The 18,867-nt window shown below is 47.8% G+C and overlaps 1 protein-coding gene across 2 annotated transcripts in view; it reads right to left on the reverse strand.

Moving 5' to 3' along the window:
* Window positions 1-5,379: 5,379 nt before the first annotated feature.
* The window catches only part of LOC126531790 (homeobox protein engrailed-1-B-like), a 91,959-nt gene continuing 78,471 nt past the window's right edge, over window positions 5,380-18,867 (reverse strand). For both annotated transcript variants that reach the window (XM_050179519.3, XM_050179518.3), the window contains one exon: window positions 5,380-7,509. In XM_050179519.3, coding sequence (XP_050035476.3) covers window positions 7,178-7,509 — 332 coding nt within the window. In that variant the 3' untranslated portion in view covers window positions 5,380-7,177. The remainder of the gene's footprint in view (window positions 7,510-18,867) is intronic.

Raw genomic sequence — 18,867 nt, forward strand, 5'->3', positions numbered from 1 at the left:
TTTTTAGTGGATTTCAAAATTTTCTTGGTGGATACCTGAACTTTCAGCGATATGGCAGTGACACTGTGCAATGCGGTAGCGATGGTAGACATAAGACTAACGGTCGCCTAGATAGATGGCGCTCCACTGACGTGCATGCATGGTGCGCCCGCCTCGCTCACCTGGCTGCGATGCGGCCAATTGAGCGGTGACTGGACAGGAAAAGACGACGCAGGGCAGGGTTACTTGCTCGGTCTGTCATTGGGCCGGTGCTCTACAAGCCTCATTTTACTGATCGAGGAAAGTATTTCTTTCTCACTACACAATTAATGTGACCAGTTCAAACCAATCTGTGGACTATAACAACGCGTAGTGTTTCTTGCTCGATCGGCTCTATAGGGTACTTTCGGGGTTTAACTTAAACTGTATGAAAGGAGATGTTTTATTTCCCAGACATAATTATTAATGTGACTCGTAAAAAAGACAGTCACTTCAGCAAACGCTAAAGAGGATGAATGCGAAAGCCTGCCCGTTCACGAGACATTCATTGCATTACTTGACATTTTCATTCTAATGCATTGTTATTTCCTATTACTTGTTTTCTCCCACACAAGGTCGTGGGTTTGAGTGCCCTATTTAACTATGTCTCAATTATCCCTGCCTGAACTTCGCCTTAATTATAACCACAGGTCGTGCTGACGCTTCTTTTTAGCCTATAGGAATTCACGCTTTCTTGATGGTTTCTTGAAGAAATTGATGGCCTAATTCGCCTGAATTAACACCACAGGTAGTGGGTTCGACTCCCACCAAATGTCGAGGGTTCGACACCCTATTAATTTTGGTGCCATAACGCCGTATGGCGTAACGCCGGACATCTGATTTTTCGTCCCGTCAGCCGCGTCTAATTAAGGCTTTCGGCTTAAAGACGTTCTGTGAAGTAGAAGAGCAAGGCAATAATGCAACTTGTTCATAATTGCGTGCAGTTCAACGCAGACCTTGCCATTTGAAACGATTTCATTGCGAGTTCCACCATAAGCATGATTGCGGCGATGTTCTTTCAGTAACAGTACCATCATTTCAGTATTTTCTATACGCCTGGGCCGTGGCATGAGCAACTTGTATACACCAAGGATGAATATGAATTCGTATGCAGCTCTGTTTATGTGCCTGTGGGACTCTGCTTAACTCGTTTGTCTGGATACGCTGCATGCCCGCGAGAACTCATTTGTGCCCTGCAATAAATAACATGAAATAAAAATAAAGTTGCGGCGTAATACGAGAGCACCCGCGGTTCGTTCAAACCCAACCATTGGTGCCAATATATTTATTTATTTATTTATTTATTTATTTATTTATTTATTTATTTATATCCTCGTCTAGCCCAGCCGCGGCTTCGCATGGAGGTCCGCGCGCCGTATCTTGGCGGCACTAATCTGCGGCGAGGGCAAAGAGTAAAGGCGGGCCGAGATGGTTGGTGGCTTACCTTACCTTACTTCTTGTAATTGTTTAATACTTTGCTATGGCTATGAATGCTTCGCCTTGCGGGTGAAGCTGCGACTTCTTTCTTTGAGTACACTGCAGTGACCATAGTCATATGTTCGAATAAAACGCAGAAATTTTCGAATCAAGTGATATAGTTCATAAAAGAAATACGACTGGTTCATACGAAGTCTCGGATTTTATGCTCACCAGAAGTTTGCGAAAAGTGTTAGTGAACATTACCTCCAAAATAGATCACCGCTTAACATGAATGCCGGAATGTGGACGTATGAAGTTCAGGTTCCCAAATAGCTCCCGGAATGCACTGCAGCGAGTTAGTGACTCGAGCGTTTTAACAGCACCATAAATTGTCTATAGTCGCACCTTTCTCGCGATGCAAGCTTCCCGGAGAAACTGTGAGGCCGCCAACGAGACGAAATTTCATCGTCGAATTGCCTGGCAAGAAAGAACACCATGTGTATATGTGCGTCCTCGAATGCCCACAGTGTTGGTGCCAATGCACGACGCGCTTGCACAAGCACGCTACATTTCCATTAGCATCTATTATATTCAAACATCACCAGGTGTATTTGTTATTTTCATTTCTCTTCGTGCCTCTCAAACGTGGTTTTCTATGTTGCTGTTTTTGCATATTATTACAGAACGCAAACAAAATTCCGTTCCGGTTCGCCGAGCCCTTCCGTGCTGCCGGCAGGAAGTTTGGACTGTTGATTGCAGGTAACAAATTGTTTTTGTCGCACTGTAGGTACGCATTGTTCAGCCACGTGAGAACCACAGTTTACCTTTTGCGTTCCGCTCTAAATGTATTGATCTACGTGATAACCAAATATCAGCGTATTTTGCTCGTAATTCTAAACTCTGCGCGCTCTTGTTTCAACGTAATCACTAATTGTGTCCTTTTTCTGTGACTCTATTTACTTGACTTGCGCTACCGTTTCTCCAGCAAAGGCTGTTGTGAGCTCTTGCCACTTACAAAAATAAATTTGGCGGCCATAGGAAGTCTAGAAGCATTTTCGTGTGAAGTCTATATATAGTTTGGTTATAGACAGGCCTCACACTATATTGCCAGCCGATGTCTGTCGTCTTGCTGTATAGTTTGCTTATAGACAAGCCTCGCACTTTTTGTCAGCTCATTTCTATAGGCCTACTTCCAGCACCCTGCTCGTGTAATATAGTTTAGTACGGTCTCCTCTTAAGTATCACTGAGGCTTTTTTTTAATGGGCATAGCATTCTAGGCATTATCAGACCAGTTTTTTTTTTTTTTTAGCTATCTATAGCTATCTAGCCGTCTGAAAAAAATATGGGCCGATCCCGAAGATGATGCAGTCTAAAATTTGGGCCGTTCATGTGAGTATGTGCCGCAGTGTGTGTGCCGCTGGAGCCACTGGACATGTCTCAAGCATGTGCAGCTCTTGGATGAACTTCTTGGACGCCAGCTTGCATCACTGTGTGTGTGCCCGCCTCGGCATGCGCGCACTTCACGGCGCCGCCTCCAGAAGGCGCAGCGTAACCTGACGGAAGCGTGAGAGAGGGTGCCCGACAGGCTCATGCACGTGACACTTTTCGGCTATTCGAATACTTGGATAATCATCTTAAATTATTTCTGCCCGAATGATTTCACCCCTGTAAGAGACGCTTAAGCCCGAACGATTGCCAGCCTTGACTCGAAGGCTATAAGGCAACCTGAGCATTGTCAATACCACACGTGCACGTTACTCTATACTTTTCATTAAAGAGCTATAGCGTGTTCTCTCTGCAAAGCACACGTAATGACAAGACGTGTTTTTGCTTCAAACATACTTGTGCCAACGAGACTGCGGCTATAGGACACATGACTAAGATGATCGCCCTGCACAATCATAAGCTCCGCGAACAGCGTTGTGCTCCTGGACAAGGTTACGGGCTTGATTCTTAGAAGCTGCGATCGTGTTCCGACGAGGACGGAAGGGGAAAACGTTCGTGTTCCGTTCCTTGGCTGCACGCTAAAGAACACCATAGCTGCGTGTTGCAAATTATATGCTGGAGTTCATTGCGGCGTCTTATCTGAGTGCATATATACATACTGATTTGGGAAGTTAAACGCCATCAACGAATCATCAATAATAGAGTATTTTAGTTGAGCGTCTTTACGGTACGCTCCGCTCCGACTCGCCCCGCTAAGCCACACCGGAGCGGCGGGCGATTTTCACGTTTTAGTTATACGTTTAGCGTAGTGGAGCGGACGGACGGATGGATGTTATGAGCGTCCCCTTTGGAACGGGGCGGTAAGATTGCGCCACCAAGCTCTTGCTATTATACTGCCTAATGTCCTACCCAGGTTAAAAAAAAGAAGAAAACCAAAACACTATGAACTCTCACAACCAAATTTTCTGATCCCCTATTGCGAACTTTGCTTTTGTACGTCTCCGTTTTTTGTGGTTTCCCTACTTTTACCTTTCGTAGTTGCAGCGCCCTCTGGCCAAATTCAGGGTAATGAAAGAAAATAGAAACACCCATTGATCACTTTTATAAAGTAAAACGTATATATACAACTTATTTGTCCATGAAGCATCTAGACGTGCGCTTGTAATGCGTTACCGGTCCATTTTATCCAGTGAAGAACAAAGCGCCATCTTGGGGAACGCTACGTGTTAGCCAGCGAGCTTGCTTTCTGCATCCAATCCAATCCTTTCTGACGCCAACGCTAGCCAACGTGCTGCCCAGCCCGCTCCGCTCATGCAGGCAGCTTGTGTTTGTCGCTCCGCTAGCCCGCTTGCGGCTAAGCGGTGGGCGCATGCGCATTCGCGCTTCCGCTCCGCTTAGCTGCTGAGCGGAGCGTAAAAGCGCCAAACTGAAACACATCTTCCGAATGTGGTTGCTGTCTTTTTCTTTTGTTTTTCACTCAAGTATACTGGGTTGCTTTCCACATTCTGGCGCTCGTTTTTGCCGGTGGCCAACAGGAGAAAGCATATCGTGCAAGTGAACGCATTAAGCGTCTCTGCTTGACATCACACCGGTGCCGTCGCCCACTTTGATGCTTTGTAAACCATTATCGCTCTATTTCAGCAAAGCAGGATTATCATTCTGTCATCTTGCATGCGAATTTTTGCCACAACTTATTTGTTGATTGATTCTTCCAATCGTATACTTCTTGGAGAGTTAAGTAAGTTCTTTGCCGAAAGCGTAAAGCGAATTACTATCCTTTCGCAAGGCTTCAGCCCTATACCTCATGAAATGCAACTGATAAATTCGGTTAGGTGAGCAATTCCAGCGATTCGAAAGGAATAAATTGCATACATTTATTTTGCCTCAGCTCTCTATATACGAAATAAATGTTTATTATCCTGAACCCAGTTTCGCAATCCAATATGGTGGTGTCATTATATCTAGACATTGGTGTTCTAGGGCGATGCAGATCATAATGAGACGAAGATCAAAGGCATTCAGAGTAACGACATGTATGGGATTTGAGAGGAGCTTCTACAATTATCAGCCAGCATGAGGTTAGCTAGCGCCTTTTAAAATTTACTGCAGAACGTTGAACACAGATATGCTTTCTTGTTTGTGCACTTCCAAAGGGAGGAGGAGGGAAGGGGCGGTGTGGCAAATGGCGCGCACGTACCAACATTTTGCGAGGGTAAGACCGAACATCAGCCGCTCGACGAGCGCTCGTGCAGACAATAAATGCGCCTTTTTGTTAAAGTGCGTCTGAAGGCCTCCAAGCATGGATTCCCCATTCGTTGCGAGGGTGAATTACGCCAACCGTTGCGCATTGTACCAGAGGTCGTGCTGCAAGGCCTTGCGATCAGTGTAGCAGCCATTCGCAGTGGCAACGCCCGACTTCTTAGGCGAGTGAGAGGCCGTCCAGAGCGTGACGTGACGCCGGAAGTAGGCCAAGGACACAGACACAACACAGCCCATTGAGAAGTGTAGGATGTGTATTTCTCCTATAGCGTTTGTGAGATATAAGACAATGTCCTTGCCGCCAGTGCGAGGACTGCGAATAGTGAGAAGAAAGGACAACAGGTTATGTACAGAAAGACAGAAAGGAGAGGCCGCCAACGTGGTGGCGGTCATTTCTGCACGATCGAGTCTTTTTTTTTTTCTTTTTTTGAGTATCTGTACAGGTGACTATGTCGACACACGCGCACACACCTGCGCCGCAGCGCTAGTTATCGATCACCGCGCACCACTGTTCGTCGCCGCTAGAAGGTCCGGGGCCGCGCTGGGCCGGGGTCAGCAAGTCTTCCAAACGTCCAGCACTTGAAGACAACTCACGAGACCCGCAACAAGCAGGAGGGACGGCGAGCACAACACCGCGTCGTCCTTCAGGTGCACTCGGACGCTGCATTCTCCCGCGTGGCACCTCGTAAGCACCGGAGAACGACCATGCGGCTGATGTTGCGCTGTCGTGCCGCGGGAACGATCAGGGTGCCACGTCGGACGCTCTTGCGTAGCCAGCGAGTCTTGAAGGCAGCGCGGTCGCGTGCTTGTCGCTAACCTCCTGTAGAGAGTGCGCCTGCTCTTGGGCTTACGCTGACGCACCGCGTCGCCAGAGGATTTCGCAACAGGAAGGATTCGTCTATAGAGTGCAGTTGTGATTAGGAGTGGGTGCGACTTGTAATCTTCTCTTGCAAAACAGTCACGATGGAAGCTAGTTTAAGTTTTTGCAGCAGGCCACAGTGGAAGCGGTTTGAGTGCCATTGCAAATACAACTCTGCTGTGTCGGTGCGTATCCGTCTCAAAATAGCATGCCGTGCCTATCTGACCTTGAGGAACTATCGTTGATATAGCTTTCGAGGACGCTCGCGGAGCGATCCTAAAGCCGAAGCCTTTGAGGTTCACATCAAGAGCGCCGAGTGATGTAATCGCCAAGCGTTGTTGGATGCGTTTTCGCTCTCTGGTGGCACTGGTGACAAAGGACGTGGGCTGAGTCCTTCAGGATTCCTCGAGCTGACGTTGAGCTCACATGATGGGAGACGCTTTGGCCATGCATTTGCATCCGGTGCAGCAACGTGGGCTCTGCGCGCGACTTAACTGTTTTCTAGCCACGAGGTTCGATTGGGCCCGAGCTTTACTGCACTATTAAGTGATTCTAGTTATTGCTTTCAAAAATTAATCATTGATAACAATTACCGAGACCTGGAACGTTTGCTTTATGCTTTTTAAGAGCGCGCGCACTCTTTTAACGGGGAGACTATCACTTTAGCAAGTCGAGCCCATGGATTTTCTAGCCGCCATATATCGCGCCTTATGAACCCCCAAAGTGGGGGCTTGGACGTCGCTAAAAATTCACTTTGATCTGTGATAGAATCATAGATGAGATCAACAGGTGACAATTTGAATGATGTTTAGGAGGAGAAAAAAACATCTTTAAACTCGCAACCAATTTTCCCATCTATTCCTTTCATCTCCTCGTTTCCTCTGTACTGTCTGTCTGTACCCGGGTTCGGTTCTTGTCAGACACACGCACACACGTAAAGGGAACCGTCGCACAAAGCTCCACGCGGACACAGGCTCTCCGGTAATTGAAGTCTGCACGAAAATCGGGCGCGCAGCTAAGCGAGCAGTACACGCGTCTCCGCACCAGTTGCCGAGCACAAGCACAACGAACGCGGCGCTCTTCTCGGAGCAGGCACGACCTGTCGCGGCGCTGCCGGATGGTCGCGACGTTGACCCTTGGTCCCAGCGGCGACGTGCGCATGCAGCAGCTCACTGTCACGACGAGGAGTTGTCGTCGTCGTCTCCGGTGCCGCCCTGTTGCGACGAGGTGGCGTGGTTGTACAGGCCTTGCGCCATCAGCTGGAGGGCGAGCGGGTTCCGCTGTCCCGAGGCCTTTTTGATCTTGGCTCGCTTGTTCTGGAACCAGATCTTGATCTGCGACTCGTTGAGGCGCAGCTCCCGCGCCAGGTCTTGGCGGCGCTTCTCGGTCAGGTAGCGGTTCTCCTGGAACTCCTGCTTCAGGCGCGCCAGCTGGTCGGCCGTGAAGGCGGTGCGCGGCCGCTTCTCTTCCTTCTTCTCGCGCTTCTTCATGCGGCGAGACCGGGGACCTGCGCAGAGCGAGGGCGACATCGGTTAGTTGCTGGTCCGACATTGCTATCCGACAATGCTGCAAGAACTCGCGACACGTCTGAGCACACCGGCACTCTTCAAATGGGTGAACCTGAGCTAGCTAAGTGACGCGCCATCGCTTTCAAGTCGCCCAGTGACCATGTGTCAGGAGCTATAAGATTCAAGAGTGCTACGAAAGGGGCGAGTTATAATGGCTCTTCATACTTGCTTATATATGCGCTACAGCATGTTACTAAAAGCACAAACGCGAAACACTAACAGACGGTTGATGCGAAATTGATCAACCGTCTGTTAGTGTTTCGCGTCTGTGCTTTTAATAACGTATATATATAGCGCATAAGCAAGTATGAAGTCATAAAATTGTTTGTTCATGTTAAATAATTTTTAAAGTAATCCAAACTACTTCAATACAATGTTCACAGGAACTCATGCGGTACTTCTGCACGCTCTGGGACGTGGTCTAGCAGTCACCGAATATACTGCAGAAACCATCTGCCATTGCGAAGATGCCAGCGAAAGCCTCCTCCAGGAGAGAACAGAAGTTTGAGCAATGTAAATTCATGTGATATACGACTATAGGTGCAAGGCATGTGAACAGCCTCTGGGAACTTTTGGAAGGGGCTGTGCAGCCCTTGTCAAATGTCTTGAAGCAACTACGTGAGTAACAAGAGCTGTCACCACGTCGGCACTCTGGCTCTGGAGCACGCCTGGTACTCCAAAGCAAGTGCTATCCTTCCCAATATGCATATATATATATAGCTTAGAGCAACAAAATGTTTGCCATTGCAAACCTCCAGCTAGACCAGTGTTTCTGTCAAGTATGTATAGTGGGTTCGACATATTTTACTCGAGTTTCTGTTGTTCAGTCATATTCAAATTTTTCTTTTCTTCATAGGTACAGTGCCATTTGTGTGACTGCAAAAAGGATCTCATGGCACTTCAACTAACCAGCTTTTTTTTTTTTTTTCGGAAAGCTGGTTCAATCAAATATACCAGCGCACGAAAATAATTAGCAACTACGATCAATTAAAGATATATGGTCAGGAAATATACACATTTAATGCTGACTTTCTAACAAAAACAAAGGCCGCATTCAGTGCACGCTAAAATACCACTACAGTACATATACGGCGTGTTGCTCTTTTGCCGCTCTTTGTAAATTACACCTAGCTCGCCCGCTCGTCCTGTTTGTTCGAGCACTACAACGTCTGTTGTTTAAAGAGAGGGTAACTATGAGGCCGGAGCCGCGTACATATCGTTTTCGCCAGCACTGCGTGCTGCGTACACCACGCCTTGAGTGGTTTGCTTTGTGTAATTTGCTACTGCAGACCTTCACATTTGATCCGAGCAGTAGACGTCGGCCATCACCGCTCACTCTGCCTTGTAGTCGCGAATCGCTGGCGACCGGCCGGCCCGTTCGGCCACGCGCCTCGTCACGCCCCCGGAGCTCGAAAACGCGCCCCCGCTGGAGGCACACGCGGCCGAGCGGTCAGTGGCGACGGCGGTGGACGCGGCCCAAACCGTCGGCCTGCGGCGCGCTTCGCGCGTCATCGAATCGGCGGCGCGTGGTGGCGCAGCCTTGGGGTGGCGGCTGCGGCCCATTATCGGCTCGTTTCCCGCAATCCTGGGCGCGCGGCGATAAGCGCGGCTCCCTGTGGCGCCTTTCCCACGGGGTGCTCCCGGCCCGTACTCTCCCCCGAGTGAAGCCCCCCTCCTTCACTGCCGCCAGCCCACCCCCTCCCGGCACCCCACCTCGTACCCCGATCGAGCGGTTGCATCTCCCACCGCCCGTGGCGGGGGCGCGACGGCGCTGACCGGAAACTCGGCGCGAGCAAACTCGGCGTCTGTGTGGAGTGCAACTGTTGCGAGCAACAGACGCATCGTAAATAGTCGACGCCTCTCGCATAAATGTCACTTCCTTTCTTCTTGCTCTCCGGGAAGCATTCCCGACGGGTGACGTGCGATTTCAAAGCCGCGGCAATTATCGCCGAGACGCGAACACGACATTACGCGAGCAGAAGCCGCGCTACTTGTGTTCGCTCGTCCTGGGCGTGATGTTGGTGCCATGACACTTCCTGCTTGGTTTCAGTTCACTGTTCCAGCGTTATAACGGCTTATCAATTGCTGCCACGCTCGCGATTGTCCAGATGCGGTAGCCAACGCAAAGAAGACAAAAAGGGAACGTTTTGAACCCAACAGCCCAACGTCCTGTCGCTCTTTCCGCTCTGTGGTGCCTGAATCCGTCAGAAGCGTTTCGTTAGGCTTTAGGACTTGTTGCGCAAAAGTTTCACCCGACGAGGTAGTTGCTCGATGGTCGTAGGAAGGTAGGTGACTGAGCCGCCGCAGTTCGGCCACTCCTGCGGTAAACATTTCTTCGGGTTGCCAGGGCAGCTTCTTCGCAAAGCACTGAGTCAATACGCTGGCGGCACAGCCGGCTTTAAGTCAGCAGATACCTTCGCAGCCTGTGCCTGGAAACGCTCTTGCGTGCGCAAACGGATTTGTTTGTCCGGGACCTGTCTTAGCCGCGAAATTCGCTTTGTTCTTAAAAGCGATCCTCTCCCAAAGCTTCACAGACCCTCTCTTCCCGTCGAGCTGTCAGAAAAAAAAAATATAAGCAAGAACGGGGAGGTTAACCACGGGGGTATGCGGTTGGTTAGCCTGAAAATACAATAGTATAACCGTGTTCAACAGACTAGAACGCTCTCAAGACTCGTACAGACGCAAAGTGCTAGGCATCGTTTTTGGGTACAGCCTGGACAAAGTAACCGGGGGCGTAATAGTCGCCCTTAGAGGTACCGTTGTTACAAGGCAGCAATATCATCCAATGTCCTGGCAGACAGCCGCTATCCCTGCTATCGTTTATAGGTGGGAACTGAAGTATGGAAATTGTTTTGGTGGTCGGCACTGTAGGTCTACTTACTTGGGTCAAACATTTATACATTGCGAGATCCACGACCGAATAATAACCGGGCCAGAACAGAAGCAATCATATATAAATAAGCAAGGAGCATTGCGCATGCATTATATCGTATATAATTCTTCCCTGTTCAGCATCACCGAAACAAAACAAAAACAAAAATGAATAAATAAGGACGGCAGACTTGTGCGAAATGACTTCAGATTTGTAGTTCAAATTGAAGTAGAGCTTCTCATTGCCACTGCCCATTCCACGCGCCCACAGCAGCCATGCCACCGCCTCGACTCGGTGCGCTGCTTTCTGTAGCCTCGGAGCGTTTATCCGCCTTCCCTGCTCCTGTGCACTGTGTTAGCACTTTCCGCGGCTCCAGCGGTTTTCTCAGAATGAATTTTTGTCAATATTTCAAACGGATGTAATTATTACCCGCACTTTGCGTGCACCTTCATCGCGGACGTTTTCCATCGCTTGACAACTTCCCTGGTAAAACATGTGCGAGACATGCAGTACAAAGCGCTTGCTGAAATATGACCAAAATAGCATGGATGGCGCTGCATTATTAAACGTATGAGGCAAGCGCCAGTTACTTAAGCCAATTTGAGCACAATAAACGGAAATTATTCATTCATTAGCGCCATAGATTCAAGTTTGTATGCAGCGTACATAAGTAGTAATAATGACGCATGTTCGCCGTGAAATGCCCGCATTTGTCATGCGGTTCACCTGTGAACAAGTTTAACAATAGCGTTACATTGTTCTCCTTTCGGAAGCACTTCAGGCAAGTCTCCAACGCAATGTAAATAAAATCAAAGCCTGTATAGTCTTTTGTTAAATGCGCCATTCAGCTCAGAATGCAGCTCCCACGATGTGGTGTTCTGTTAATTGTAATTGCGTGCATACGCAATGAACGAAATGAGCGTTTGTTGGCCTCTATTAAAACTGATCCATAATGCTTCTTCCCTGAAGCCTTTTCCCGTGGAATACATTGCGTGCAACCCCAAATTCAACCTGCGGTGGCGACTGCGGGCACAAATTTCGCAGTGGTCTTTCTATGGAAGCAAGGCAAAACGCGTACAATACAAGGAAAATAAAGAGAGGGAGAGAGAGAAGGGGACACCAACTTCTAGAAGAATAAGAAGGCATCAATCACGATGGAAGGTGAATTCAAAGACCTTTTCCACTATGGTATGCGCCAACAGGTACAAAGGTGCACCTTTTAACATCTTCCATAATCCAGATGCCAACTTCTCTGCACGGCATCTTTCCCGCCATTATGCCTCCTTTATAAGCAAATCGAGTACAACGCTGACGTGACCTGCGCATGGAAGATGCGCTGCATAGTTCTTACAGGCTCTACGTGCTTGCTGACTTCAGAGCCTGAAATTTCTCTCTCTACCTGCTTATCTCTTTACCTTCCACTCCCCTCTTCCCCAGTGTAGGGTAACAAATAAAATTTTCCCTTCTGGTTAACCTCCCTGTACTTTTCCTCTTTCTTCTCCCTCTCCCTCTCTGAAATTCAGATAAAGTGCGGCAGGGAATAAGTAGCTGTAGTGCAGAGAAGCTGCCTATACGTATAAAGGAAGTCAAACAAGTTACTGGAAGAGCTGTGCGGGAAGGTGCACATGCTAAATAACTGGAGCATGCATGGAAGATACGAAACAATCTGAAGAGCGTCGACGTGTGCTCGCATAGGTGGTGAAGGTGGCGCGATGTAATACATCAGTTGTACGCAAAAGCTGCAAAGAGTATTTCGTGCATACCTCACGGCGTTAATTCTACCTGGCATGCGTTAAAAACCCATAGCGATTCGTTGAGCGTGGCATATCTATAGTACACCAAACAGCCAGCCAACAGAGTGTACAGCTAAGCATCTTGATTTATTGCACCACTCGTGGCGCTATCAAGGTGCGCCGAGCTACGCGATCAACTGCAGTGTGAGCGACCACCGTGCATGGATACGTCACCGCGTCTACGCAGAAACACACGCGCACCAGTCCTTTTCAAGGCCTCGCTGACGTATGTGTAACCGTCCTCTTCACTGTGGGAGGGCGAATTCATCGCAGCAACATGATGAGAGATTGTGTCTTTGCTCGCGGTGCATTGGCCACTCAGCGATCGGAGAAAGCGGGTGACGCAACCCCGGTCACGCACTGAGAAGTTTTCGGGACCGTTAATCTTGCTCCATACGCGTATAGACAATTGCCATCACATAATACACTTAAGGCCGCGCTCTGTTGGAATCAACGAATAGAAAATCCGCAATACGCATACGCACGTAAATACAGAGAGATAGAGAGAAAATGAAGGCGATTGAAACAGGACATTCCCCGTGAATTGGAGTTGTCAACTTGTCGTTGCAATTTGTAGTATATAGCGTCGTGTTCAAGGGCGGGCCTTGTATTTCCGATCTAATCTATTAATGGAGCTGCATTATTTCTGCAGTTAGCGATAGCCACGTACGTTAGAACTACGGCTGAGCGGTGCTTTTGTGTGATGGTCAATCGAAGTACCAATACGCGAAAAGACGTCTGCAATTCGGAGTGTGGAGAAGGCATCAAAAAGCTGAATATTTCCGCGGCCTATATATGAACACGCGACGTAGAATTCGGATTTCCCGCAGCCTGCACTATATATGTATATGCAAACAGCATAACAGTACGGTTTGAGTGGCTAAATACGGTCCCAAATTGCTCGAAAATTCAACGTTTTCTCAGATTGCCACTGCCCGCAAGCGTATTTCCAGTACCGAGGTATACACCATAATAGACAGTGATCGACCTAAGCAACGATAGCGCGAGGCGACTCCAGCATTTATGACTGCGTATAGAGGAAGCAACAGCGTACATATATGTTCTGTTTACATTGGACAAACCGTATACACGAGGAACAACCTGCGTACACGTGACTCACGTGGAAGGGACGTGCGATGCGATATATACAATCAATTTTATAACAGCTGTGCAGTGATAAAAGGCACCAGTTGAAACATTACATTTTAAAATTCAGTGGAACTGTCTGTCGGATGAATCGGTGCCCATTTGTCATGTCAAGCGTAACGCCCGTAACTATATACCAGGCGTTTCAGCGAACCCTTTCAAAATTTTTAAAGAATTGCCTGTGGGAGAAAGCACAATTCTAGTCCGTGAGAGAGAGAGAGAAAGAAACAAGGATAGGAAAGGCAGGGAGGTCAACCAGAAGAGCATTCGGTTTGCTACCCTACACTGGGGGTGGGGGAAAGGGGAATAGAAAGAGGAAGAAATGGAGAGAGTAAGCACTCGTGCGTGTGGGAGGGACATGTACTATACACAGGGACACTATAAACGGTCTCTAAAGCCGGTGCACTTCAAGTATTGCACTAGTGCACGAATCGCTTTTCGAGCCAGTGACGGGGGTGGCCACGGTCCGAGTATCTTTCACTCGGTGAACAGTCTCGAGTCCAGTCGGTGCAAAGTTGCCCGCAGAGAGAGACGTTGGACATCGTAACGAGGGCAGGTACACAATAGGTGCTCGATGGTCTCCTCGCACCCACAGGAGTTGCACATCGGGCTCTATTCCATTCCCAAACGATAGGAGCATTAAAAAAATATGGGGTTTTACGTGCCAAAACCACTTTCTGATTATGAGGCACGCCGTATAGTGGAGGACTCCGGAAATTTCGACCACCTGGGGTTCCTTAACGTTAACCTAAATCTAAGTACACGGGTGTTTTCACATTTAGCCCCCATCGAAATGCGGCCGCCGTGGACGGGATTCGATCCCACGACCTCGTGCTCAGCATAACACCATAGCCACTGAGCGACCACGGCGGGTGATAGGAGTATGCGTTCGTGAACGCCACTCCCAGCCACAAGCGGCAAAGCAAGGTTGTTTCGCCGCGGGAAAGGCTATAGAGATGGCAGTTGTAGCCGTGAGTTGGTCTACTCGAAGAGGCGGACATTACGTGAACAAAAAATTGAAATGCATAATCAAGTAATTAATAAAAAAATCCCTTATTAAGTTTTCAACTAATTACCCTATGGCACATATTGCAATTTACAGATTGTATAGCCGGGGAGTTTGCAAGGCGGATCCACTTGGAACGAATTCTCAGGACGACTCCGCAGCCCGGCCCTGGATGAACAATTCTGGGCTGTCCAGCATGCAGGCTCACGACGTGGCCGTGAGGCTTGGCCTTCCGGTCCCGACGTGGGAGCGGCCCGCTTAGTGGTTAATTAACACTACTTGCAGGACCAAATAAAGTTTTCCTTCCTTCCTTCCTTCCAGTTTCGAGATATTAATTCCCGAACTTTGCGGATAAATGCATTGACGTTCCAGTTACTTTTGTGCTTCAATGCGTGAAACGACGTTTTGTTAAGAAGGTAAGAAGAACGACAGTGCATTCTTAAAAGAATGCATGCACTGACCTTTTGCTTACTTGCGGTATATATATACCGCAAGTATGACTGCGCATATCTCGTAAATGGTGTCATCCACACAATTATTTTCAAGTGGATATGCCTTGCAGTCTCACCCGCTAGAATTTGTAAATTGCAATATGCGCCATAAGGTAATTAGCTAAAAACTTAATTATGGAACTTTTGTTAATTAGTCAATTATGAATTTCACTTTATTGTGCAAGTAATGTCCGTCTCTTCGAGGAGACGGACATTTTTAAAACATTTTTAAAGTGTTCGTTTAAACACCCGGCATGTATACGTTTGTATACGGGAGGCCATGCAGAGCCTCATCAGATGGAGACTGAACAAATGTTTCGACGTTAACAAATTTATAGGCGTCGTGTATACGGCCAACAGGCGCATTGAGACGAAGAGACGTTGTGCTACTGAATTCGAGTATATACGTCTATTCATAAATTCTGTGCATGGAAAGCGAAAACTGAGGAAATCAGCAACAGTCAATGACCAAGGTGCGGTCTTGTTCTTCGCCTACACTATCGCGCACGTGCGTGCATTAGACTTCATAGCTCAAGTTTATGAGCATTTAGTTCGATTCGTAGCCGGACGCGTTATTCGAGAAGATATCGCAAGCTTAAAAATGATTTTGCTACCACTTTATCTGTTGGGCCCGGCTCAAGACTAAACTTTTGCCTGGTTTTCAAATTAACGAAAACTTAACCATACAATGCCGTTTACTCTATTCATCGCGGGACGCTTTGTACGTGTCATCAAACGTTGTAGTGTTGACCACATTAATCTGTAGTTGCAGAACACAAAAACACGTCTGTGCTCTTAAAAGTGGCATTATGATATATCATACAACACGACGGCGACTATACAACATAACAAATAATAATAATGATAATAATAAATTACGAAGCTTATATATTAAAACGATGAAGTCATTAAGAAGGTATAAAATGCCAAAGTGCGATGCATTTTTCAGATAAAACGAATCGTGTAATCGGCAAAAAAGACTTTCTTTTTTTATATAAACGTGAGTGCATTCACTATAGTTACCTTTTTTTTTTTTTGACAAGTGCGAAATTTTCAGATTTAGTATTGAAGCCTGAATAAGAGGTGCATGGCTTAGTTGCATCACCTAACGTGCTTTCGAAGCTTACACCTCAACTGTACCAAGCCGCAGTTAATGGTATTCATTTTATGTGATTTGCGTTCAAATGCTTCAATGGGAACGTCATCGAGTTTGCGTGCGCTTCTATCCCCATGGCCATATGTAGAAGTTCCAGTAACCGCTGTTTAAGAAAAATTGGTCTCGCGCTACTACATTATTTAGTTCTCATTCCATCGCAGTATCATTTTCTTAGCTTGTAGTCAAGCGCTCGAACTCTCAGCAGCTGTTCCGTCGCCCGCTCCTTCCTCGACTCTTTCAAAATACGGGCCAGACATCGCGGAGCAATAACACGCTTAACCCTCTTTTGAAGCGCCCCTGCAAACAAGGCGTAGTCAAATTCAATCCAGCGAGAGCCACGATGTGTGAGGCCGATGGAATTACAAATGCGGCTCTTCGCACGCTTTTATTTTGCGCTTACACGAGGAGCGCGAGAGGGGAGCGAAGGCGCCAGCTGTCGGCGCGCACCGCTCGCCACCTCGGGGTGTCGTCCGCTGACACCCCCTCTCCACATCAATGGCAGGAAGGCGGAGCCCTGTTTCGGCTACGCCCATAAAATGGCGATAGCCAATGGGGCGCGAGGAGTGGGCACGGTACCCGGGCTGGGGGCGTGTCCCAATTCAGATTCCCTTCGGCGGCGAAGTCTTTTGACAGGACTTCCGAACTGTAGGGACCTCTCTCCTGCTCTGTGCGTCTGCTTTCAGCTGCTCTCGTAAATATCGCCCTGAACGAGAAGGGAGGGGGAAAAAATGCATCGGCCGACGCGTCCGCGACGGCCATTTCACAGGGCTTCCTGAAGGGCTCTTTCTTTCGGCTGCCGCTTGCGCCGTGTATTTAGGCGACACATCGGCTGTTTGCGAAGTCAAGCTACACACTGTCACCTTCTCTCCTTCCCTGCACTTTATCCTATTGCTTTTTTGCTTTCCGTGCTCTCTCTCTCTCTCTTAGCAGATTCGACAGGTAACGACTTCTCCAAATTCGGCTTCTTGGCGACTGCAATAGGTGAGCTGTGTATCTTGCCCGGTACGCCGAATTTGGGAACTCAGTCGCCGCGAATTGCTCTTTTAAAATAACTGGCGCGGGGAGCGGCGCGGCTTCGCGGTCGCGCGCTGAGAACCTCCGGCCGGCTTTTGGAGATAAGGGCGCCCAGTTTTCCCCGAAAGTGATGCTGACGTCATTCCACGGTCGTTATCGTTTAAAGAATCGTCTTCTGCCGCTGCCGGTATTTGTCGCCAACGGTTGCCGGCTTCGGAGAAAGACGTCTCAATTCGTGACACACGCCTCGCGTTCACAATGTTCCTGGCATGCTCGCTGAAAGCGCATACTATAGGCCGAGACGAAATCGGATTTCTTGTGGTTTGCTTGTTCCATTTCCATTGTCTTCGTGATTAGTACAGTTCGTTAAGAAAGTTCCTGGCACATGTATGTGCGGCCGCGGTCATAACTTCGACTAAGCAGCGCTGCAGTCTCTCTGCTCGCCTCAGTGAGAGCAATATTCCTCTTTAAAATTTTTCAGTGCATACTGTGCGAGCCATACTGCATGCCAACTATGGAGTAAGCAATTCAATCACGCGCATAGTTACACAAATTTTGAATTGAATGGCATCGGTATTCATGACTTGCAAGCGTTCTTGTCTGTATTTCTCCAAATTTAATTTTAGTTCAGTAAATATCTTTGGTCTTTTTGGAGGTCACTTCGTCACGTTTCTGTTCTTCATCGCTTTTTCGAAACATATTTGTAACATTTTCAATGTGCGCTCAAGCCTATTGCATGTATGTATACATAGAAAGATAACGTTCGCGGAATTCGTCACTGTCCTTTATATATAGTGAATCTTAGTTATCTTTCCCACTGCGATATAGTACATATATAGCCACCAATAAAGCTAACGCAAGTATGAGAAAACTAGGTTGTCTAAAATTACGTCTAATGCTCTGAGGTATGACATCGAAGACTTAGTTAGCGACGTACAAATGGATTAAAAACTGTAATTGTATATCGCTCACATGCACTCCGTGTTTGTTTTTGAGCTAAATTATTTGTCATGTGGAGAAAAAACGGCCAGTAAAAAGAAAATCCCGTTTGAAGACGTGGGCAAGGAAAAGATGACGACAGTCGTTCTTCAGGACCACAAACGCTATAGTATGCATATTTTCGTTCTACGTTTCAGCGTGCATGCAGCTGCGAGCTTTCCTGTGCAGATGCGTGTTTATGATTATTTTATTAACCTGAATGTACCTACGCGTACTATATATACAAGGGAGCAAGAAACATTTCTCAAAGTGCAGTCGGAGTTGTATATATACCGAGCGAAGAGTCACTCGGACACAGGCCTTGAAGAAGACAAGTCCACTTGTCGAAACGTTGGCTCCTGCTTTCACCTTGTAGTCGTTTTGCTCATCGTCGGACACTGATGACACATCCGCGTCGTCGTTGCTCATACATAAGTTCCAGTTAATCTACACTCCAGACCACTTAAGCTCTCGCTGAAACGCTAAGCGCACCGCAGGAAGCGCCTCCCTGGAGGGGGGCTGCAGTGAACGCGCCGAGTCACTGCCCATCGTCCAACTCGTTTCTTTTTCCTTCTCCGTTTCGCTCAAGCGCAAAATCGCCTTGAAGGCGATCGACGATTCTCGTTCCCGACCAGTCGGCACATCGTCCGTCCTTGTCGCGGCTGATCCGACGTACGTCTTCGTGAGCTCTCACTCTGACTCAAGGGAACAAAGCAATGGCCGAGCATGAACGACATACTGTCAAGAGGAAGTGGAAGTTGAAATATAAAAAATATCTTTCTCTCGTTTTTTTTTTTTCACAGCCTCATATCTGCGCAGTCAGGATACAACGTCGTTATCA

Source organism: Dermacentor andersoni, chromosome 5, assembly GCF_023375885.2.
Source record: "Dermacentor andersoni chromosome 5, qqDerAnde1_hic_scaffold, whole genome shotgun sequence".
In the NCBI taxonomy this organism is placed as follows: Eukaryota; Metazoa; Arthropoda; class Arachnida; order Ixodida; family Ixodidae; genus Dermacentor; species Dermacentor andersoni.